The sequence below is a fragment of the Myotis daubentonii genome, chromosome 4 (genome assembly GCF_963259705.1).
Source record: "Myotis daubentonii chromosome 4, mMyoDau2.1, whole genome shotgun sequence".
Taxonomy (NCBI): domain Eukaryota; kingdom Metazoa; phylum Chordata; class Mammalia; order Chiroptera; family Vespertilionidae; genus Myotis; species Myotis daubentonii.
In genome coordinates this window covers 35,606,008-35,630,431 of record NC_081843.1, presented here as the reverse complement: position 1 = coordinate 35,630,431, position 24,424 = coordinate 35,606,008, and the positions used below count along the sequence as shown (strand labels likewise).

Here is a 24,424-nt window from a genome sequence, read left to right as displayed (position 1 = left end):
GACAGTGCCACCACTGTGACCGTGTCTACAGAGCCTGGTGCATCTTCAACACCTTCTACAGACAGTGCCACCACTGTGACTGTGTCTACAGAGCCTGGTGCATCTTCAACACCTTCTACAGACAGTGCCACCACTGTGACCGTGTCTACAGAGCCTGGTGCATCTTCAACACCTTCTCCAGACAGTGCCACCACTGTGACCGTGTCTACAGAGCCTGGTGCATCTTCAACACCTTCTCCAGACAGTGCCACCACTGTGACTGTGTCTACAGAGCCTGGTGCATCTTCAACACCAAATCCAGACAGTGGCACCACTGTGACCATTTCTACAGATCCTGGTGCATCTTCAACACCTTCTACAGACAGTGCCACCACTGTGACCGTGTCTACAGAGCCTGGTGCATCTTCAACACCTTCTACAGACAGTGCCACCACTGTGACTGTGTCTACAGAGCCTAGTGCATCTTCAACACCTTCAACAGACAGTGCCACCACTGTGACCGTGTCTACAGAGCCTGGTGCATCTTCAACACCTTCTACAGACAGTGCCACCACTGTGGCCGTGTCTACAGAGCCTGGTGCATCTTCAACACCTTCTACAGACAGTGCCACCACTGTGACCATGTCTACAGAGGCCACTGTATCTTCAACACTTTCTCCAGACAGTGCCACCACTGTGACCGTGTCTACAGAGTCTGGTGCATCTTCAACACCTTCTACAGACAGTGCCACCATTGTGACCGTGTCTACAGAGCCTGGTGCATCTTCAACACATTCTCCAGACAGTGCCACCACTGTGACCGTGTCTACAGAGCCTGGTGCATCTTCAACACCTTCTCCAGACAGTGCCACCACTGTGACCGTGTCTACAGAGCCTGGTGCATCTTCAACACCAAATCCAGACAGTGCCACCACTGTGACCCTGTCTACAGAGCCTGGTGCATCTTCAACACCTTCTACAGACAGTGCCACCACTGTGACTGTGTCTACAGAGCCTGGTGCATCTTCAACACCTTCTACAGACAGTGCCACCACTGTGACTGTGTCTACAGAGCCTGGTGCATCTTCAACACCTTCTACAGACAGTGCCACCACTGTGACCGTGTCTACAGAGCCTGGTGCATCTTCAACACCTTCTCCAGACAGTGCCACCACTGTGACCGTGTCTACAGAGCCTGGTGCATCTTCAACACCTTCTCCAGACAGTGCCACCACTGTGACCGTGTCTACAGAGTCTGGTGCATCTTCAACACCTTCTCCAGACAGTGCCACCACTGTGACCGTGTCTACAGAGCCTGGTGCATCTTCAACACCTTCTACAGACAGTGCCACCACTGTGACCGTGTCTACAGAGCCTGGTGCATCTTCAACACCTTCTCCAGACAGTGCCACCACTGTGGCCGTGTCTACAGAGTCTGGTGCATCTTCAACACCTTCAACAGACAGTGCCACCACTGTGACCGTGTCTACAGAGCCTAGTGCATCTTCTACACATTCTCCAGACAGTGCCACCACTGTGACTGTGTCTACAGAGCCCGGTGCATCTTCAACACCTTCTCCAGACAGTGCCACCACTGTGACCGTGTCTACAGAGCCTGGTGCATCTTCAACACCTTCTTCAGACAGTGCCACCACTGTGGCCATGACTACAGAGTCTGGTGCATCTTCAACAGCAAATCCAGACAGTGCTACCACTGTGACCGTGTCTACAGAGCCTGGTGCATCTTCAACACCTTCTCCAGACAGTGCCACCACTGTGACCGTGTCTACAGAGGCCAGTGTATCTTCAACACCTTCTACAGGCAGTGCCACCACTGTGACCGTGTCTACAGAGGCCACTGTATCTTCAACACCTTCTCCAGACAGTGCCACTACTGTGGCCGTGTCTACAGAGTCTGGTGCATCTTCAACACCTTCTCCAGACAGTGCCACCACTGTGGCCGTGTCTACAGAGTCTGGTGCATCTTCAACACCTTCTACAGACAGTCCCACCACTGTGACTGTGTCTACAGAGCCTGGTGCATCTTCAACACCTTCTCCAGACAGTGCCACCACTGGGGCCGTGTCTACAGAGTCTGGTGCCTCTTCAACACCAAATCCAGACAGTGCCACCACTGTGACCGTGTCTCCAGAGTCTGGTGCATCTTCAACACCTTCTACAGACAGTGCCACCACTGTGGCCGTGTCTACAGAGTCTGGTGCATCTTCAACACCTTCTACAGACAGTCCCACCACTGTGACTGTGTCTACAGAGCCTGGTGCATCTTCAACACCTTCTCCAGACAGTGCCACCACTGTGACCGTGTCTACAGAGCCTGGTGCATCTTCAACACCTTCTACAGACAGTGCCACCACTGTGACCGTGTCTACAGAGCCTGGTGCATCTTCAACACCTTCTCCAGACAGTGCCACCACTGTGACCGTGTCTACAGAGTCTGGTGCATCTTCAACACCTTCTCCAGACAGTGCCACCACTGTGACCGTGTCTACAGAGTCTGGTGCATCTTCAACACCAAATCCAGACAGTGCCACCACTGTGACCGTGTCTACAGAGCCTGGTGCATCTTCAACACCTTCTACAGACAGTGCCACCACTGTGACTGTGTCTACAGAGCCTAGTGCATCTTCAACACCTTCTCCAGACAGTGCCACCACTGTGACCGTGTCTACAGAGCCTGGTGCATCTTCAACACCTTCTACAGACAGTGCCACCACTGTGACCATATCTACAGAGCCTGGTGCATCTTCAACACCTTCTACAGACAGTGCCACCACTGTGACCGTGTCTACAGAGTCTGGTGCATCTTCAACACCTTCTCCAGACAGTGCCACCACTGTGACCGTGTCTGCAGAGCCTGGTGCATCTTCAACACCTTCTACAGAAAGTGCCACCACTGTGACCGTGTCTACAGAGCCTGGTGCATCTTCAACACCTTCTACAGACAGTGCCACCACTGTGACCGTGTCTACAGAGCCTGGTGCATCTTCAACACCTTCTCCAGACAGTGCCACCACTGTGACCGTGTCTACAGAGGCCGGTGTATCTTCAACAACTTCTCCAGACAGTGCTACCACTGTGGCCGTGTCTACAGAGCCTGGTGCATCTTCAACACCTTCTCTAGACAGTGCCACCACTGTGACCGTGACTACAGAGTCTGGTGCATCTTTAACACCTTCTACAGACAGTGCCACCACTGTGACCGTGACTACAGAGCCTGGTGCATCTTCAACACCTTCTACAGACAGTGCCACCACTGTGACCGTGTCTACAGAGCCTGGTGCATCTTCAACACCTTCTACAGACAATGCCACCACTGTGACCGTGTCTACAGAGTCTAGTGCATCTTCTACACCTTCTCCAGACAGTGCCACCACTGTGACCGTGTCTACAGAGCCTGGTGCATCTTCAACACCTTCTACAGACAGTGCCACCACTGTGACCGTGTCTACAGAGCCTAGTGCATCTTCTACACCTTCTCCAGACAGTGCCACCACTGTGACCGTGTCTACAGAGGCCAGTGTATCTTCAACACCTTCTCCAGACAGTGCCACCACTGTGGCCGTGTCTACAGAGCCTGGTGCATCTTCAACACCTTCTCCAGACAGTGCCACCTCTGTGACCGTGTCTACAGAGTCTGGTGCATCTTCAACACCTTCTCCAGACAGTGCCACCACTGTGACCGTGTCTACAGAGTCTGGTGCATCTTCAACACCTTCTCCAGACAGTGCCACCACTGTGACCGTGTCTACAGAGTCTGGTGCATCTTCAACACCAAATCCAGACAGTGCCACCACTGTGACCGTGTCTACAGAATCTGGTGCATCTTCAACACCTTCTCCAGACAGTGCCACCACTGTGACCGTGTCTACAGAGCCTGGTGCATCTTCAACACCTTCTCCAGACAGTGCCACCACTGTGACCGTGTCTACAGAGCCTGGTGCATCTTCAACACCTTCTCCAGAGACTGCCACCACTGTGACCATGTCTACAGAGCCTGGTGCATCTTCAACACCTTCTCCGGACAGTGCCACCACTGTGACCGTGACTACAGAGTCTGGTGCATCTTCAACACCTTCTCCAGACAGTGCCACCACTGTGGCCGTGTCTACAGAGCCTGGTGCATCTTCAACACCTTCTCCAGACAGTGCCACCACTGTGACCGTGTCTACAGAGCCTGGTGCATCTTCAACACCTCCAGACAGTGCCACCACTGTGACCGTGTCTACAGAGCCTGGTGCATCTTCCACACCTTCTCCAGACAGTGCCACCACTGTGACCGTGACTACAGAGTCTGGTGCATCTTCAACACCAAATCCAGACAGTGCCACCACTGTGACCGTGTCTACAGAGTCTGGTGTATCTTCAACACCTTCTCCAGACAGTGCCACCGCTGTGACCGTGTCTACAGAGTCTAGTGCATCTTCTACACCTTCTCCAGACAGTGCCACCACTGTGACCGTGTCTACAGAGGCCAGTGTATCTTCAACACCTTCTCCAGACAGTGCCACCACTGTGGCCGTGTCTACAGAGCCTGGTGCATCTTCAACACCTTCTCCAGACAGTGCCACCACTGTGACCGTGTCTACAGAGCCTGGTGCATCTTCAACACCTTCTCCAGACAGTGCCACCACTGTGACCGTGTCTACAGAGCCTGGTGCATCTTCAACACCTTCTCCAGACAGTGCCACCACTGTGACCGTGACTACAGAGTCTGGTGCATCTTCAACACCAAATCCAGACAGTGCCACCACTGTGACCGTGTCTACAGAGTCTGGTGTATCTTCAACACCTTCTCCAGACAGTGCCACCACTGTGACCATGACTACAGAGTCTGGTGCATCTTCAACACCTTCTCCAGACAGTGCCACCACTGTGACCGTGTCTACAGAGCCTGGTGCATCTTCAACACCTTCTCCAGACAGTGCCACCACTGTGACCGTGTCTACAGAGTCTGGTGTATCTTCAACACCTTCTCCAGACAGTGCCACCACTGTGAACGTGACTACAGATTCTGGTGCATCTTCAACACCTTCTCCAGACAGTGCCACCACTGTTACCGTGTCTACAGAGCCTGGTGCATCTTCAACACCTTCTCCAGACAGTGCCACCACTGTGACCGTGTCTACAGAGCCTGGTGCTTCTTCAACACCTTCTCCAGACATTGCCACCACTGTGACAGTGTCTACAGAGTCTGGTGCATCTTTGACAACCTCCAGCGGCAGTGCCACCCTGGTGACAACTCCTACATCTACTACAACTCCTACTGACACCAACACCCAGATTACAACTACAACAGGAACTGGTGTACCTACTTACAGCGTCACCTCTGGGACAACACCTACAGAGGCTAGTTCATCTTCCACAACTCTGGCTGGCAGCACATTTTCAACAGTTGTTTCTGGCACCACCTCAGCTGTGTCTACTTCTAGCCACTCTAACCCTACAACAACCTCTGCTTCCTCCACTTCTGTAACCTCTAAGGTTGTCACCACCACGACTTTCTCAACCTCAACAGCTGGAATAAAACCTGACACTCAGAGTGCTACCTCCACCACAGTCGCCACTGTCTCTAGTGCTATACCAGGTAAGTAATTTCTGAATTCACTTTTTTAAAACTTAAATTTCTTTTCAATCTACCCCCTTTGTGGTTTTCTTCTTAAACTTTCCTCATTCACTTCTTATGCTCTTACTTGTTTTCCGCTAAATAAAAACCTCTGCATCCTATCACTCTACCATTTATTTCTCTGTTTGTCTTGATGCTTCTTTCACTAGAGCCACTCTTCTGTACAACGCAGTTTATATCTCTGCCTGGACACCTTCAATCCCCAGTAAGGTGTGCACACACCCTGTTTCTTCCCTTTTACACTCTGCAAGTGCCTGTCCCGTTGCATTTTATATGCTATAATTTCCTTAGCTTTGTATCTTTCATTTGCACCTTTACTTATTTTAGAGAAGTTTTTCTCATTGCTTTTGCACATCCTTAAGTGCAAAGTTTTGTTTTGTTTTTGCAGGAGGATGTTGTCAATAATATTCACATGTGGCTTTGGCCACTGTCTCTCTACCACCATTCACTTTTATTTTGTTTTATCTTATCCTCTGAGCATCACCATAGACGCAAAAGAAGGTTCACTTTTATCAGCTCTGAACTCTACCTCCATGTCATTGAATGTTCATCCTTATACCTCCTTCTCTTCTCTCTGACTCACAAGATTTCATTCAGCTCTCTTCACTCTGGTTAGAATGAGAAATGCCCCACTCCATACCTACTGTTATAATACAATATACCATTATACCCGTCAGTATTATTATCAGATTGGGGAATAATATTTGGCATGCATTAAAGAAAGTACAGCAGGCCCTCGAATAACATTGTCTCATTCAATGTTGTTTTATTATAATGAGATGCCATAGTAACTTAACTCTAGTTTATATCAATCAGATTATGGTAAAATTGGTTTCATTATATATTATTTCACTTCACAGAACCTATTGAGGATGTTAAGTGAGGACTTACTGTATACCAGTTAAAATACTTGAAAGCTTTACTGATTTAAATTAACTATAGATATGCTCACAGACATATGACCTGTGTCTGTCCAGGGCACTGCCCAGTCTGTCTTGAATTGATAAAAATGAAAGGTGGTTTTTCAGCTTTTGGCTACTGCATTTTCTCAGGGCTTTGTGCATTCTTCCTCTGCTGTGTTCTGCTTTGCCTGACCTTTCTATTATGTGGCTTTGTTCTCTGGTTTCTCTCCAATGTGTCTTTGTCTTAGTGAATTCACTCTGGTTCTCAGGGGATGAGCTGAGCATCTTCAGAAAGGATATCTGGACCTTCTGTTCCCAGGAAGCCCCACAGGTGTTTCATAGCGAATGCCAGGTGGATGCATGACTGCTGAGCCCAGAGCTAATTTTGGTCACCTCCCTGATGGCAGAGGGTCCCCTTGTCTTCCTCCTGCCCCCTGTCCCCTGGAGGTTGGCTTTCTCTTTAGACTGTTGGGCATTTGGGAACACACCCCAGAAGCTGCTTGTGCTGTTATGGAGGAGCCTAAGCTTAAGCACTTGAATCAGGTCTGAGCATTCTTCAGTAACACATGGGGAAGGGGGGAGAGAGAGAGAGAGAGAGAGAGAGAGAGAGAGAGAGAGAGAGGTCTTCCATTCTTCCAGAATGTCTTGTACCAAAGGCTGTAAACAGAAACTGTGTGGGAGAACCAAGATGGCGGCATAGGTTAACGCCGGAGTTTGCTGCTTTGAACAACTACTTCAAAAGTGAAACTAAAACACAGAACGGACATCACCCAGAACCACAGGGGCGCTGGCTGAGTGGAAGTCCTACAACTAGGAGGAAAGAGAAACGCATACGGACACTCAGAGGAGGCGCAGTGCTGAAGTCAAATTCTGAGGTGCGGAGTGCGCGGAGCGGGCTGGCGGCGGAGGGCGCGGTTGTTGTTTTCAATCGGGAGGGAGTCGCAGACTCTGAGCACCAGATCCGGGCGAGTCTTTAGGGACCCAGACTCAGGCGGAAGAAGCGGGACTGTCTGGCTTCGGTCAGAGCGAGTGCAGCTTTCTCTCCGAGCTTTGCAGCGGGTGCTGGGACTCAGAGAGGCAGAGCCCCTCGGGACAGGACTGAGAGCCGCCATAACTGCTCTCTCTGGCCCACGCTGTTGATCCTGTTCGACCCGCCCTGCCCAAGCCCTGCACAGAGGCATTTGCCGGATAGCCTCAGGCAAAGGCTAGATTAGCACCTCCCTAGAGGACAGAAGTTCTCTCACCGCTGACACAGCTGAATCTCATAGCCACTTGGCCTGGAGGTCAAACCCTCCCTGGAATTAGCTACAGCAATCAAGATTTATCTATAAGACTGCGAACAAAGACCACTAGGGGGTGCACCAAGGAAGCATAACAAAATGCGGAGACAAAGAAACATGACAAAATTGTCAATGGAAGAAATAGAGTTCAGAACCACACTTTTAAGGTCTCTCAAGAACTGTTTAGAAGCCCTCGATAAACTTAATGAGATCTACACGAAAACTAATAAGACCCTCGATCTTATATTGGGGAACCAACTAGAAATTAAGCACACACGGACTGAAATAACGAATATTATACAGACGCCCGACAGCAGACCAGAGGAGCGCAAGAATCAAGTCAATGATTTGAAATGCGAGGAAGCAAAAAACATCCAACCGGAAAAGCAAAATGAAAAAAGAATCCAAAAATGCGAGGATAGTGTAAGGAGCCTCTGGGACAGCTTCAAGCGTACCAACATCAGAATTATAGGGGTGCCAGAAGATGAGAGAGAGCAAGATATTGAAAACCTATTTGAAGAAATAATGACAGAAAACTTCCCCCACCTGGTGAAAGAAATGGACTTACAGGTCCAAGAAGCGCGGAGAACCCCAAACAAAAGGAATCCAAAGAGGACCACACCAAGACACATCATAATTAAAATGCCAAGAGCAAAAGATAAAGAGAGAATCTTAAAAACAGCAAGAGAAAGAAACTCAGTTACCTACAAGGGAATACCCATACGACTGTCAGCTGATTTCTCAACAGAAACTTTGCAGGCCAGAAGGGAGTGGCAAGAAATATTCAAAGTGATGAATACCAAGAACCTACAACCAAGATTACTTTATCCAGCAAAGCTATCATTCAGAATTGAAGGTCAGATAAAGAGCTTCACAGATAAGGAAAAGCTAAAGGAGTTCATCACCACCAAACCAGGATTATATGAAATGCTGAAAGGTATCCTTTAAGAAGAGGAAGAGGAAGAAAAAGGTAAAGATACAAATTATGAACAACAAATATGCATCTATCAACAAGTGAATCTAAGAATCAAGTGAATAAATAATCTGATGAACAGAATAAACTGTTGATTATAATAGAATCAGGGACATAGAAAGGGAATGGACTGACTATTCTTTGGGGGGAAAGGGGTGTGGGAGATGTGGGAAGAGACTGGACAAAAATCGTGCACCTATGGATGAGGACAGTGGGTGGGGAGTGAGGGCGGAGGGTAGGGCGGGAACTGGGAGGAGGGGAGTTATGGGGGGGAAAAAAAGGAACAAATGTAATAATCTGAACAATAAAGATTTAATTAAAAAAAAAAAAAAAAAAAAAAAAAAAAAGAAACTGTGTGATGTGACTGTCATGGGTGTGGCCCCTGCTCTCTGACTCTGGTGATGGCAGACCAGGAGGCAGAGGTGGGGAAGGCCTTTGTAAAGTATTTGCACACCTCCTATGCCTCCCCAGAGGAACCATACCTCAAATACTGGTCTTCATAGGCACAGATCTTTTTTTAAAAAAATATATTTTATTGATTTTTTAACAGAGAGGAAGGGAGAGGGATAGAGAGCTAGAAACATCGATGAGAGAGAAACATCGACCAGCCGCCTCCTGCACACCTCCCACTGGGGATGTGCCCGCAACCAAGGCACATGCCCTTAACCGGAATCGAACCTGGGACCCTTCAGTCCGCAGGCCGACGCTCTATCCACCGAGCCAAACCGGTTTTGACGGCACAGATCTTTTTAAGAAAAGCCAAAGAGAACAGAGCTTTAGATATTCCAGGTTGGTTGGTATAGATTTTTGAGCATTGTCTATAACCACTTCCTATGTGTTTAAACTAAGTCTACACTCCTCCCTCAAACTCCATGTTCCAGAAAATAAAAATGAGTCATAAACACTCACAATGGCAAAAACTTCCAGGACGAGCTCTTCTGAAGCAGGCATTGAAGGGACAATGCCATGCTTATTCCCAAGCTTGGTGGATTCCAGGTTGGTCAAGTCCCCCTAGGTTCTCCCGGTCTCTGTGTCCCTTTTTCTCATCCTCAGTCTCGACTGTGTTGCCCCCATTTCTTGCAACACCAGGTTTTTCATTCCTTGATTTTTAGGACTAAAGTAAATTATGCTGGAAATAGGACTCCACAGCCAGGTCAACTCTGCTTCCAGGTGGAACCTTAGCCTCTCTCCACCTCACTTCTCTCATCTGTAAAGTGGAGATGATACTGTCCTGTCCATCTGTAGATTCATGACAATATCAGATTAGAACATGTCTGTGAAAATATGTTGAAAGCTATAAAGTACTATGCAAATATGTGTGGTTACGGTGGGCCTTTTCCTTTCAGTCCCATGCTACAACGGAGGGACATGGAACGGAAAGGTCTGTGAATGCCTCCCTGGCTTTGGAGGAGATCAGTGCCAGGACAAGATCCCGATCTGCCAGAATGGAGGCCGCTGGGATGGGACCAAGTGTGTGTGCACCAGCCTCTATCAGGGGCCGAGGTGTGAGGATGTGATCACAAGCATTGATATAAGTGATATAAGTGAGTAAAACTGCGGGGCCCTTTCTTCCCAAACCCTGGGCCCCACCTTCATGCTGGGCACCCATTCCTGTTCCTCCTTGGCTAGGAATATAGCCTCTTTCTGGGGCAACCATTTTATCCAGTGGTAAGAAAGTAAAAATATTTAATAAATAAATAGATAAAGAAGGCATCATTTGGAACAAAATAAAAATTTGGTACAGAATTTTACCAAAGGATATACCTAAGATAAGTGAGTATATGATGGGGCAGAATACAAGAAGTGTATAGAATTCTCTAATCCTTTATAATAAAAGGTTAATATGAAAATTGTCCCCTCGGGAGTTCGACCCACCGAGAGTTTGACTGCTCGCTATGACATGTGCTGACCATCAGGGGGCAGCATGGAATGAAGGAAGGCCCTGGCCAGCAGCGGGCAGCCAGGGGAAGGAAGGCCCCGATTGGCCCTGATCGCCAGCCAGGCCTAAGGACGCTACCCGTGTACAAATTTCATGCACCGGACCTCTAGTCCTATATAATAAAGAGCTAATATGCTAATTAGACTGAACAGCAGAATGACCATCCAGGCGACCTTCCGGAAGAAGCCAGGGCTGCGAAGGTCTGCAAGGGCCGAGCCCCTTGCACAAATTTTGTGCATCGGGCCTCTAATAGAATATAAGACCCAACATCCCCTGGACTCCATTCAAAAGCCATGAAGATTACAGTGAAACCCCTCTCTCCAGGGATACTCTGGTGATAACTGAGTGGGGATTGAGGGTGGGGACCCAAGCTATTCTTCCACCCTAGAGGTATGAGTCTCCTTGGTAGGGAATTCAGTGGGTGCTGCCCTCAGTAAGTGATGCTATTGTCTGACCCCCTCAGAGCCTCCGGAGGATGTCTCTGCCCAGGTTGAACTGTCTGTGACAGTGACCAATAAGGAATTCACCGAAGAGCTAAATAACCGGTCTTCTACAGCGTTCCTGGATTTCGAGAAGACATTCACCCAAGAGGTGGGCCTGGGAGAGCAAGTCCCCATTGCTACTCAGATCTCCCCAGGGAGGAATCTCTAAGTGTTAAGAAAGTAGATGAAGGCCATGCTACAGGTGTGTGAGTTTCTCAGCTCACCATTTCCTCAGGGCTTGCCAGGGAGGGAGGAGAAAGAGGAAGCAAGATTCCACCAGGAGCCCAGGGGTTGGGCTGGTCTCTGGGAAGAGACCACTTTGTCTGGGCAGTGTGCCTCTGTCAGCTGGGGATGGGGACTGGGAGATGCTGCATGTCCTTCCTCTGCCCTCCTGAGAGTCTACAGCAGCGGTTCTCAACCTGTGGGTCGCGACCCCTTTGGTGGTCGGACGACCCTTTCACAGGGGTCGCCTAAGACCATCCTGCATATCAGAGATTTACATTACAATTCGTAACAGTAGCAACATTACAGTTATGAAGTAGCAACGAAAATAATTTTATGGTTGGGTCACAACATGAGGAACTGTATTTAAAAGGCCAGAAGGCTGAGAACCACTGTTCCACAGAAAGGCTTAGAAGGCCCCCAGGGAGGGCCTCTGGGATAACACAGTGGCCTCCTTGTCTTTCAGATGGACAAAGTTTATTCCGGAATCCCTGCATATGCAGGAGTTAACATCACAGGATTGAGGTAAGTATCTGGAGTTCCTAGGAAGAAAGTCTATGGACTGGAAGCTATAGTCATAATTATAAAGACAATTGTAACTATGCCCTCAATATTAGTCTGCTAGGGCTGTCGTAACACAATATCCCACACTGGGTGGCTTAAACAACAGATATTTAATTCTTATGGTTCTGGAGGCCGGAAGTCCAAGATCAAGGTGTCAGCAGGTTTGGTTTCTTCTGAGGCCTCTCTCCTTGTATTGCAGACAGTTGCCTTCTTGCTGTATCCTCACAAGATCTTTCCTCTGTTCATGTGGGTTCCTGGTGTCTCCTCGTGTAACCAAATTTCCTCTTTTTAAAAAAAATGTCTTTATTGATTTTAGAGGGGGGGGGGGAAGGCAATCGAGAGAAAAACAAACATCGATTGGTTGCCTCCTCCTACATGCCCCACATTGGGGATCAAGTCTGCAACCCGGGCATGTGCCCGGACCCGGAAATCAAACATGCAACCTCTTGGTGCATGGATGATGCTCAACCAACTGAGCCACACTGACAACGGGAAATTCCCCCTCCTTTAAGGACACTGGTCATATTGAGTTAGGGCCTACCCTATCAACCTTATTTTAACTTAATCATTTCTGTAAAGGCTCTATCCCCAAATATAGACACATTGTGAGGTAGTAGGGGATTATAGATTTGGGGGAAACACAATTCAGCCCATAAAACCCTTCAATAATTAGAGTTTCACATACATTTTCCAATTGAAAGCTCATAACCACCCTGTGAATGAGGTCAGTTAGGCTGTTCCCATTGTGCAGATGAGAAACTGAGGCTTAGAGAGATGCAGTGAGTTGCTTGAGGGATCGTTTGCAGAGTGGTAGTGCCAAGACACCAATACACCAGAACACCTGAGGCTACAACTTGTGTGATGGACACCTCATCAGTCTTGATTGATGAAGCCAAATAACTTCGCTTGTAAAGGGAAACACCCAGGAAAAAAGGCATCCAAGTCCACAGTTGTCCTGTATTCCCTTCCACTCACCTAGGATAGGATTTCACGCCGCACACACGGAATTATTACACTGTGATGGACCCCAATTTTATGAAATCGTTTGGGACACAAGGGAAATAGCCTTTCTCATGGTTTACAGAGTCACCATTGATAATTTTCAAAGGGAACTTATAACCAAAAAAAAAAAAAAATTGTACAAAAAGCAGAGAAAAATACTGTGTTTACCAGCCTTCATTATGCTTCCTCCCTCAATCCTGTCTGACATGAAACCTTTTCTCTCACACAAGAGAGGCTCTCCCAGGTAGGACCAGGGGGTTCCCAAGCCCCCCTCCAGGTTGCATGTACAGCAGGTGCCAGGGCCAGCCTCAGGGTAGGGCATGTCTGCTCTTCAGCCGCTCAGTCACCCTGGAAGATAATAGCACTGTTTTCCTTCTGCCCCTAAAACTCCCCAGGACTGGCATACATTGACCCTGTAGGGCTCCCTCTTTTGCTCCTGGGATGGGGGTGGCGGTGGGGGCTCTGTAGTGCCAATCGTCATCCATGTACTTCACCTGTTCCTCAATCTCTCAGGCAAGAGAGGGAGGATGGGCTCTGTGGACCAGGCACTGAGCCAGTGTCTTTATGGTCCTCCTAAAGGCATCGCAGGGTTTCATGTATCCCACCTCCTTAGACAGAGGAGGGCTATGAGGGCCAGGGGAAAGCACACAACAGGAAAGTGATTCTTGCTCAGAGAGTGGGGCACTGGGAGCTATGGAAAAGGAAAGGAAGCAAAAAGAAGCTATGAGCATGTCTGGGATACTGGCTTCTTCTAAATCTTGAACAGGAAGTAGGAAGAGACTTTTGACTAGGATTTTAACCTTTTAGGTATCAGGGACTCCTTTTAGAATTGACAAATATTTGTGGGAGTAGAAAAAATGGACACATGCACCTTGAAATTTTTGCATACAGTCTTAAGAGGCTCACAGATCTCCTGCAGCCAGCCTACCACCTAGAAATTAATACATCCCGTCGGAGTCTTTGGTGCAGCCTCCTCCTCTGTGGCTGATGGCCCCTTATGGATACCTTGCCGGCAGCTGCCCAGTCTCCTGCTTAAGTACACCTTAAGGATGATCTCTTCCAGGGTGCCATCTTCATCTGTCCATCTTCACCCCTGAGCTCTCCCCGAGGCGTCCACCTTTGTAGACAGTCCTCTTAGGCACAGGTGATATGGGTCCTAGAGCGACACACCTAGCACAGTGCCTGGAATGGAGCCTTCACCCAGTAGACACTGGGTCTTCATTTTCAACCGTCCTCTCCCAGCTCTGCCTTCCCATGGAGGCAGAGAGGGCAGAGCTCGCCTGGGGAAGGGGTTGGAGAGATGAGCACCCATTAACACCCAGGGGGATGACCAAGGATATCTTTCTCTCTCTCCTCAGTCGTGGCAGCGTGGTGGTGCAGCATGACATCATCCTGCAGGCCAAGTTCAGCCCGGAATACAAGGAAGACTTTAAGAAGTTCACCCAAGAGATAGAGAAAAAAATTACGAATGTAACTCAGCAGCAAATAATGAGGAATAATACCTGCACAAGTAAATTCCTAGGCTTCTGGGGAGGGGCAAGAGGAGGCCTTCAAAGAATCTTGAAGCTTTGAGATGCCTGGGTTGGGGGAGGGGAAAGAGGCAGATGAGGGAAGCAGGAGAACACTCAGAGAACAGGAATCAGTCCCAAAGCTTGTCGCTTGGACTGGCAGATGCCAAGAGGGGCTCTGAAAGGAGATATGCAGAAGCAGGTGTGCAGGTGGGAAACGAGGAGGAGCCTCGCTTATTACCCAATGTAGATGTTTCTCAATGCAATGAGCATTTGGGGGACGTTGGCCAAGGGTGGAATGGGACAACAAAGACACCTGGAGAATCATGGTTCTGGAGAGTTGGATGTGAGGCTAGTATTCCCTCTTTGCAGAACTGATTTCCACCTCCCCCATCACAGCCCCATGCCCTCCCCCCCACACACCTGAGCCGCCTCTAAGCAAGCTCATCAGGGACTTTGTGTCTCCTTCACAGCCCAACTGTGCTTCAATACAACTGCCACAGAGGTGAAAAACGTTTCGATAACCCAATACAACCCTGAAGGTAGGTGGCCCCGGGGCTTTGGGGAGGGCGGGGAGGCAGGCAGCACTCCCAGACTCTTGATCATGTGTCTCCGTGCCTCCTCAGAGGTCTGCCGGGAAAGGGCTGGGAAAGACTTGGCTAAATACTTCTTTGTGGAGTACAAGGACCTGCAGCCAAACTGCATCAGCCGCTGCACGCCTGGTTTCAAAGCCTCCATGGACTGCCACTTCGGGACATGCAAGCTGGTGCCCAGCGGTCCGAAGTGCTAGTGAGTGTGCCACTGCCTCAGCTCAGGCCTGCTCCTCCCCCCCCCCCCCCCCACTCCTCAGTTTGACCTGGAGGCCAAGGTCATGGGGTGAGTCCTGGACTTTCCTAAATGCAGCCAACCACAAAGGACTTTCATGGACAGAGCCTCAAGGCCAGGTCCAGCATGGGCTGGGAGCGGTTCAGTTCCCTGGGAATGTGTCTAGTGAGGCTGAGGACAGTGTCCAGCTCTGAGGAAGCAGAAGGAAGGCCCCAACCTGGGGAAGCTCCCAGTCAGATGGGAGGACAGGGCCTTGCTTCCAGGGAGAGTTCAACATCCCCTGCTGGTGAAATGGAGATAGAAGTCCCACCTACATGGGAAGGGTGGAAAGCCTGTAAAAATCAAGGGAGGAGGAACGAAAAGAAAGACGTTGCCTACTGAAACTAAACCAGAGAGAGCAGCTGGAGCACCAGGTATGGGGGAAGGAGTCACACATATGCAAAGGCCTGAGTAGTTATTCTGGGAAGGCTTCCTGGCAGAGGAGTTTACAGGTTATCGCAGGGAGGAAAGGAACAGAGCTCAGAAAGGGCATCTTCAGGGAAGAGGAGTTGCTTCAGAGGTGTTCTGGATCTGGCCTGGGGGATTGTTCTTCCCCATAGAGAGGGAGGCCGAAAACGAAGCTGATTAATGTGTTGGTGAAAGGGTCTCTGTTGAGTCTTCAAGTTCCTGGGTGTAGCCCGGGGAAGCCCGAGTTGGGCCAACTGTTTTAGGTCTTGGGTTGCAAAACCTGAAGGCCTAGAGCTGGGTATTAGGACTATTTAAGGCCACCCCCACCCCCCCTAGAAGCTGGACTTTGCCTCGGTTCATCCCCTCAGGGCGCCTTGCTCTGCACCCCAAAAATCTCTTCTTCACTTTCTCATTAAGCACCCACGGGGTCAGGGCCAGTTCTGAGGCTGGGGGACTGCAGGCATTGGTTGGCCCTGACTCTGAATGACTCCCTCTCCCCACCTGCACCTTTTCTCCATCTCAGCTGCCTGAACACAGACACTGACTGGTACAGTGGGGAAACCTGTGAGGTTAGCACCAAGAAGAGCCTGGTGTACGGGCTTGTGGGGGCAGTGGGCGCAGTGGTGCTGGTGGCCCTCGTCATCCTCCTGGTGTTCGTGTTCCGCTCCAAGAGAGAAGTGAAAAGGTAAGCCACTGCCGCTGCCTCTTCTGTTTGCCTGCAGCTCCTCCTCCTTTTCTGATCCCCCTGCCTTCAATCATTTTATCCTTGAGGTGGACAGAACCAGTCCTCCCCATTCTCTACTCAAAATGGGATCTCTCTGGTGTTTCTATCAACAGACAAAAGGCCAAAGTGACTGAGTTGTACAACTGGCATGAGGAGGATGGTGGACCAGCCCCTGGGACCTTCCAAAACATTGGCTTTGACATCTATGAAGGTATTGGAAATTCTCAGTGCGCTAAAAATATCTCAAAGTTTGGAGACACACAACTGAGGCATGTGGGAGGGGCTTGAAGGAGCAAAAGGTAAAAGCATTTTCATCTCCAAAACATTTGGTTCCTCATCTGCAACCCTATTTCCACAACTGGCTCCTGCAAGGCCCTGGATGGGGCACAAGTATGGGCACAGCATCATTAGACCAGGGGGAGGGGCGTCTCAGGTTATTTGATGGCCATAGATTTCTCTGGAACACAAAGCTGTGCATATGTGAGCACAGATAAGCACCTAGGAGTAGGTAACCTCATGGACATGTGGCTTATGGTGCAGTAAAGAGATTAATGATAGATTTTGTTAGGTTAAATGTACATGTTTAAATGTCTAGATTCTAGAAGTTGAGTCTTTAAAGGAAAAATGGAATGAGAATATTTCTTAAAATTGCCTTTAAATTCTAAAGAAGGGGAAAATTGGAATGAGGAAAACATTTTAGTCTAACCACAAAAAAGCAAGAAAAGGGAAACAAGCCGAAACCGGTTTGGCTCAGTGGATAGAGCGTCGGCCTGCGGACTGAAAGGTCCCAGGTTCAATTCCGGTCAAGGGCATGTACCTGGGTTGCGGGCACATCCCCGGTGGGAGATGTGCAGGAGGCGGCTGATCGATGTTTCTCTCTCATCGATGTTTCTGACTCTCTATCTCTCTCCCTTCCTCTCTGTAAAAAATCAATAAAAATATATTTTTAAAAAAAGAAGAAAAAAAAAGAAAAGAAAAGGGAAACAAAAAAGGGAAAGAGTATGACAAATAGCACAAAATAAGATAGAAAATAATCCAACCATATCAATAACTATAATAAATATAAATGCGTTAAACACACCAATTAAAAGAGTAGATTCTCAAAAATCTATTCACTGTGGGTGAAAGGCACATATAAAATACAAGCACAGAGTCAGGATGAAAACAGGAGTATGGAGAAAGACAAAAGAGACTAATACCAAAATAGCTGTTGTTCTATATATAGCTATTTCATTGTGGGCAAATAAACTCTAAGGCAAAAAGAATTACTAGGGATAAAAAATGATCAATATCTACTGGGAAATTGTTTAGTTTGTTAAGATAATACAACAAGTCTAAATTGTGAGTCCTATTAATACAGCTTTAAAATATATAAAGCAAAAATTGACAAAACTACAAGTAAAAATTGATTGTTTCACCAACATGGTGAGATTTTTTAAAAAATTTCTCTTAGTAATTGATTGATCAAGCAGGCAAAAAAAATCAGTCAAGAATATATAAGTTTCATATAAAATAAATAACAGCCTTAATATAATTTTTATAGACAGACTGCATTCAACAACTGGAGAGTATACATTCATTACATGAGTATATGGAAAACTTGTAAGAATCACCACACACAAAGCCAGAAAAAATTCTCAATAATTTTTTTCCTTTCCTTTTTTTTTTTAAAAAAATATACTTTCATTGATTTCAAAGAGGAATGGAGAAGAAGAGGGAGAGGGAGAGGGAGAGGGAGAGGGAGAGGGAGAGAGAGAGAGAGAGAGAGAAACATCAAGATGAGAGAGATTCATTGATGGACTGCTTTCTGCACGCCCCCTACTGGGGATCGAGCCCGCCACTGGGGCATGTGCCCTTGACCGGAATCGAGCCCAGGACACTTCAGTCCAAAGGCCAATGCTCTAGCCAGTGAGCAAAACTGGCTAGAGCTCAATAATTATTTTAAAGTTATTTAAATCAGACTGTAGTATATGACTACAATGCAAGTGAGTTAGAAATCAATAACAAAAAATATTTCTGGAAAACAAAAACACAAATCCTATATCTTTGGAAATGTCCTTAAAGTTTCTAAGTAATTCATGGGCCAAAATGTAAAGACCAAACTCACTGTGCACATAGATACAAAGATACCAAGCAAAAAATTAGCACAACAAATCCATCAGGTATAAAAACAAAACTACTTGAGTTTATTCTAGAAAACAGAGTTAGCTGAAGATTAGAAAAATCTATGTATAAATTCACTACATTACCAGAATAAGAAGAAACATATCATCACCTCAATAGATGCAAAATAAAAAATTTAATATATGTCTGCTCATCAGAAAAAGTCATCCCATTAGAAATAGAATTTCCATTTTCTGGTAAAGGCATCCACACAAACACACAAAAATTATTCTCAATGATAAAACATTAAAAGTCATTCACTTTATCCAGGGATTGGCAATTTTTTTTTAAATTTTTTTTAGTCCTCACCCAAGGATATTTTTTCCATTGATTTTTTTTAGAGAGAGTGGAAAGGAGAGAGGAGGGGAGAGAGAGACACACACATTGAGAGAGACACATTGATTCATTGCTTCCCACATGAACCCCCGCTGGGGCTAGGGGTCCAGCCTGCAATGGAGGCACTCCCTTTGACCGGAAATAAAAGCATCAGTCCTTGGGCCCACAGGCTGACGCTCTAACCACTTAGCAAACCAGCCAGGTCAGCAAACATTTTTATAAAGGGTATATTTGGGGCTTGTGGGCTATACGATCTCTGTCATAGCTACTCAACTCTGCTGATGTAACATGAAAACAGACATAGACAATACATAAGTGAATGAACGGGTGTGGTTTTGTTCCATTAAAATTTTTTTCACCACTTAAATTTTTCAAAAATTCTTAGCTGTGGGACATATAAAAATAAGTGGCGGCTGGATTTGGTTCACATGTGGTAGTTTGTCAATTCCTACTGAACCAGGAGCAAGTCACAGATGTCTTCTATCACCAGTTCTATTACTTATTGTCTTGGGTGTGCTGAACAGAATACTAAAAAAAGAAAAGTGTTTAAAGATTGGAAAGAAAAATATAAATCTGTCATTTGCTGATGTGATTGTCTTACGTAAAACCCAAAAGAATGTTAAATCACTAAAATTAACAGAATTTAGCAAAGTGGCCAGATATAAGACCAATTTTTATAAAGTGAATTGCATTTCTATGCAGCAGTGACAAACAGATAATCTATATAATAAAAACCCAGTGGTCGTAACACCACAATGACCAAAGACCAGTCACCAGGAGGCGCATTGATGGGTCTCAGGGGCGGGTAAGAGGGCGCAGGGGAAGGGTGCCCGGCAGGCAGGGGCAGGGACAGGAGCTTGGGTCCCCAGGTGGCCAGCGGAGGTGCTTCTGCCGGGGCGGGGTGCAGGCGGCCAGCAGTGGGGGCGGAGGGGATGTTAAGGGGGGGAGGTGGCCCTCGGGGGAAGGGCGCAAGCTAGGAGAGGAATTGAGGCAGAAGGTAAAAGCTGTTACTAAGGGAAAGAACCAAATGGTTTGGAGTAGCCAACGGCTCAGACACTCAACACTGGGGAGAGAGGAATAGGGACCAGCCAGGCACAAATGAGCTCACAAAGCCCACGGTGGCAGCAGTGGGGTCTGGGGTCCTGCCCTCCCCCACCCCGGGGCACTGGCAGCGTCGGCAGAGGGTCTCCGGGCAGACATGGCCCTGATGGCAGGCTAGCCTAGGGGACCCTACACGCGTACGATTTAATCGTGCTCTAGGCCTCTAATGTCATATAAAAATACAGCACCTAGAACTCCTTTAACAAAGGATGTTTAAGATCAAGGAAAATGATAAAACTTTATTTTAAAACATTGGAGAAAACCTATTCAAATAAAAAGCCACTGTTCGTGAACTGGGGCAGTCAATATCCGAAAGCTGCCACACGGCACCCCAAGCCAGGCCACAGCTTACTGGACGTCATGAACTTCAGAAGCTGCTTGCAAAGCACTTACAGCTTTTCGTTGTTGAATATTTAAATGTGATTTTTTACATTTTTCGAAAATCAATGTAGCTTCTCATGTTTGCAAATACTTTTCAGGTTCCTGTGAAGTGGGGACATGCTCCTCATCTGGCAGTGGGTGGGGTTAAAGGGAGCGATGAAAGCTTGTCTTCCCAACCATGTGCTTACGTGGGGCTTTCTCCCTGTCTAGAACCAAATAGCTCCATCAACCTGGATTCCATCTACAGTAACTTCCAGCCCTCCCTGGACCACATAGACTCTAAAAAAACGGTAAGAAGGGTCTGCATGAGAGGCTCACCTCCTCCCGCTCTGAGATCCCATCTCCCCCCCTACCATGGTAGGATCTTCGGGACAGCAACGTCATGTTTATGATTTGTTAGTCCAGGTGATCATCCAGGCCTACCCTGCTGGGAAATGGCAGCAGGTGGGGAAGAGAGCTAAGCAGCAAGGTGGGGTCTCCCCTTTTAAGACCCTGCTTCAGGCTCAGAGGTTTCCTTCTGCGCTTTTATGTCCTTGATGGCCAAATTATTTAGTTATTTTAATTTTCAAACACCATGAAAGTCAAAATAATAGTGTGGTAAATGCCTATATACTCATCTAAATCTACAATGTTTAACATGTTGCCATATATATTCACATCAATTTTTGCTGAACCATTTGGAAGTCAATTGCAAACATTATGACACTTGATTGCTAAACATATTAGTACACACTCTCAGAAACCATTGGATAATATTCTAGAATAGCATCCAATATCAATTTTTCCAATTATCCCAAGAACATCTCTTATAACCAGTTTTTTTTTCAAATGTGAATACCACAAATTTCACCCACTGACTTCTGTTGTGTCTTTTCGGTCTTTTAACCAACTACTGGCTCCTACCTTTTTTTAAATATACAAGGTGGGCAAAACTAGGTTTATAGTTGTTAGTATGGAAAATAGTACAATTATTAATAAATAATAATGTAAGAATAAACTCTGTATGTTTCATACTCACAAAAGTAAACCTACTTTTGCCAACCCCCTGTATTGGTTTTTGTAAGAGTCCAAGATGGTTGTCTTAAGGAATGCTCCACATTCTGGATTTGTTTAATTATTTCCTTATGATGTAATTTAACATGTCCTTCAATCCTCTGTATTTCCTATAAACTGGCAATTTGGTCAACAGGCTTGATTACACTCACCTTAACCATTTTTGTTAAGCATACATCATAGATAATGGCAATGCATCACCTCAAGGGGTACATAATGTCAGGTTGTCTCACTATGATAGAAGCCAAGATAGGTCACTTAGGTAAGGGATGACAACTTCTTGATTGCCACTTTTATTTTAACTGGGTGGATATTCGAGGGCAGAAGAAATACCCTCAAAATATTCTCACCTCAGAGGAAGTGTGATTGGCACCAGGCACTGGTTCTCTTCCCTAGAGACAACCTTGTCGGAGAGGTGAACTCCCTAGCTAGGACACTTTCAAACTGACCTAATTTGGGGGTAAGGGAGAGTGGAGGGAAACTGTTGGCTTGTACTAGACTCCAATTAATAGAATAAGTTCTAAATTGAATGCTTCCCTTTTCCCAAGACTCTCATGCTCCCAAATTCCAGGTTTCTCATGGGCCCAACCTTCACCTGGTTCTCACTCTCTTTCCAGATAAAAATTCGGAGGCCTGAGGTGATGATGTCATCATTTTAAGGCAAAAGAAATTTCACATGGAGCTGTGGGGTCTGGAAATGAGGAGATCTCCATTCAGCTAAGTTTCATGGAACATTTCTCCATTAAGAGCATTCCACGAGAACATGATAAGAAATAAGGAAGGCTCAACCAGCATGGCTCAGTGGTTGAACACTGACCTATGAACCAGGAGATCGTGGTTTGATTCCCAATCAGGGCACATGCCCGAGTTGCGGGCTCCATCTCCAGTTTGGGACGTGCAGGAGGCACCTGACCAGTGATTCTCTCTCATCATTGATGTTTCTCTCTCTCCCTTCCTCTTTTAAATCAATAAAAATATATTTTTTAAAAAATAAAAGAAATAAAGAAGAAGAGAAGAAAGACCACAGTTCTGAGAATCAAATAGAAACACCGTGGAACCCCCAATGGGCTTGTCATGACCTCAAGCGAGTTCCTTCTGCTGTGTCTGGGAAGGTTCTTCGTCCTCTAAGCCCAGCTTCAGCACCAAGGACAGCATTCTCACCAACCGGTTTACAGTGGTGATCCTTCAAACCCTGGCTTGCCTCTCCGTTACACAAAATATCTTGTAAAATGTATTGAATCACCTCTTCATGAAAAACATGTTTTTTTTTAATGTATAGCACTTTTAGTATATAAGATTATAAGTATTTTTAAAGTTCTTTTACTCTACAGAGCCTGGGTTTTTTGTTAGTCAATATAATCATATATTTTACATAACTAAAAACAATACAAGCGATTTTATGAAATGTTTCATGGTTCTCATACCATTTCCAGTCAACACCTTATACGAGCTCCTGTTTCTCACTTGCCAGGCTCTCTCCTCCTCCCCTTCTCTCCTCCAGGATGTAGGTTCCAAGGAGTTTGACCTCAAGATGGCAAAAGGGAAATTTGCAGCCAGGAAGAGTGCCATCTCTGATCTTCCCTGGCATCACTGTCTGACCGATGATGCCAAGAAGACCCCACGCACACTCACTCACTCACTCACTCACATGACAGAGGGACTCACTTCCTACTGAGAGAGAACCAAGTTCCTCTGGAAATGGACTCTTTCCACAGATCTGAAGAGATGGGGTCTCGGGTTCTATTTCCTGCTTTCTCATTAACTGCCTTGGTTAAATTTGGGGAAATCGGATTTGACGGTTGGGACTTAGTCTTGCCTTGTGCTAAATAAGGACTAGGTTGTTGTTAAAGTCCCCCTCGTCACTGCGATTTGTAACATTTTTAGAATGCTTTGGTACTATTCCTGCCGCGCAGCCCAGGATTCATTTTGTGCTGGGAGGTCTCTTCCACAGACCACGTAACCTTAACCTAAGACAGAGCCTATGCTCTGCTGCCCCCTCGTGGACACTTAGAGCACCTGCCGGTACCGTTCAGCAGCTCCCTGCCATTCCCTCCCGACCTCCCTCATTCGTCTTTAGGCTTTACGTGGTTCATTCCCATATTTGCCATAAAATTCCCCAGCCCCTAGAACTGGGTTGTCTTAGTCGGTTCAGTCTTCTGTTATAGAACACCATCGACAGGCTGGCTTAGGCACAGCAGACATTTGTTTCCCACAGTTCTGAAAGCTGAAAAGTCTAAGATCATAGTATGAACAGATTTGGCGTCTGGTGAGCACCTGCTTCCTGGTTCACAGACAACTGTCCTTTCTCTGTAAACACACATGGTGGAAAGGGCGAGAGAGCTCTCCTGGGCATTTTCTATAAGGGCGCTAATCCCATTCCGGAGGGCTCCGCCCGCGTGCCCTAATCACCTCCCAAAAGGCCCCGCCTCCTAACACCATCACACTGAGAATTAGGCTGCAATATACGATTTTGTGATGGAAACATACCTTTAATCTATAGCATGGGCTGAATCAGGTGTCTTTCCTGTCAGAGCCACCTCCCACAGGCCCAGGTATCAGTGGCCATGCGAGGGGGGGATTTAAAAGGTCTACAGACCCCACATCCAGTCTGAAACCATATTACCCGCCTCAGCTCCATCCTGCTCTCTCCTCACATCTGCTCCGTGGAGAGGAAGACTAGTTCATAGCTGGCCCAGGTCCAACATTGGGTGAGCTGTCCAGCCACCTGGGTGAGCTCAGGAAAGTATCTTCTCTCTGGACCTCAGTTCTCTCAGCTGGAAAAACTGAGTGACCACTCACCTTGTGCCCAGCACCGTTCTAAGTGTTGTATATTTTAACTCACATATTCCTTACAACCCTGTGGAGTGGGAACTTCCATCATCCCCATCACACATGTGAG

General features: G+C 47.0%; 2 protein-coding genes across 2 annotated transcripts; one reads left to right on the top strand and one right to left on the bottom strand.

The window, feature by feature from the left end:
* Window positions 1-454: 454 nt before the first annotated feature.
* LOC132232597 (mucin-1-like) lies at window positions 455-4,820 on the bottom strand. The gene is made up of 5 exons (XM_059691963.1): window positions 4,790-4,820; window positions 3,653-4,720; window positions 2,273-3,052; window positions 915-1,852; window positions 455-472 (listed from the first exon to the last, which is right to left on the bottom strand). The coding sequence occupies exons 1-5, from the start codon at window positions 4,818-4,820 to the stop codon at window positions 455-457; spliced, it is 2,835 nt and encodes a 944-aa protein (XP_059547946.1).
* On the top strand, window positions 4,804-22,843 carry LOC132233245 (mucin-17-like). The gene is made up of 11 exons (XM_059693593.1): window positions 4,804-5,584; window positions 10,125-10,322; window positions 11,181-11,308; window positions 11,888-11,946; window positions 14,346-14,497; window positions 14,969-15,037; window positions 15,122-15,284; window positions 16,291-16,452; window positions 16,605-16,702; window positions 20,683-20,762; window positions 22,143-22,843. The coding sequence occupies exons 1-11, from the start codon at window positions 4,819-4,821 to the stop codon at window positions 22,182-22,184; spliced, it is 1,917 nt and encodes a 638-aa protein (XP_059549576.1). The 5' UTR covers window positions 4,804-4,818; the 3' UTR covers window positions 22,185-22,843.
* Window positions 22,844-24,424: the final 1,581 nt, after the last annotated feature.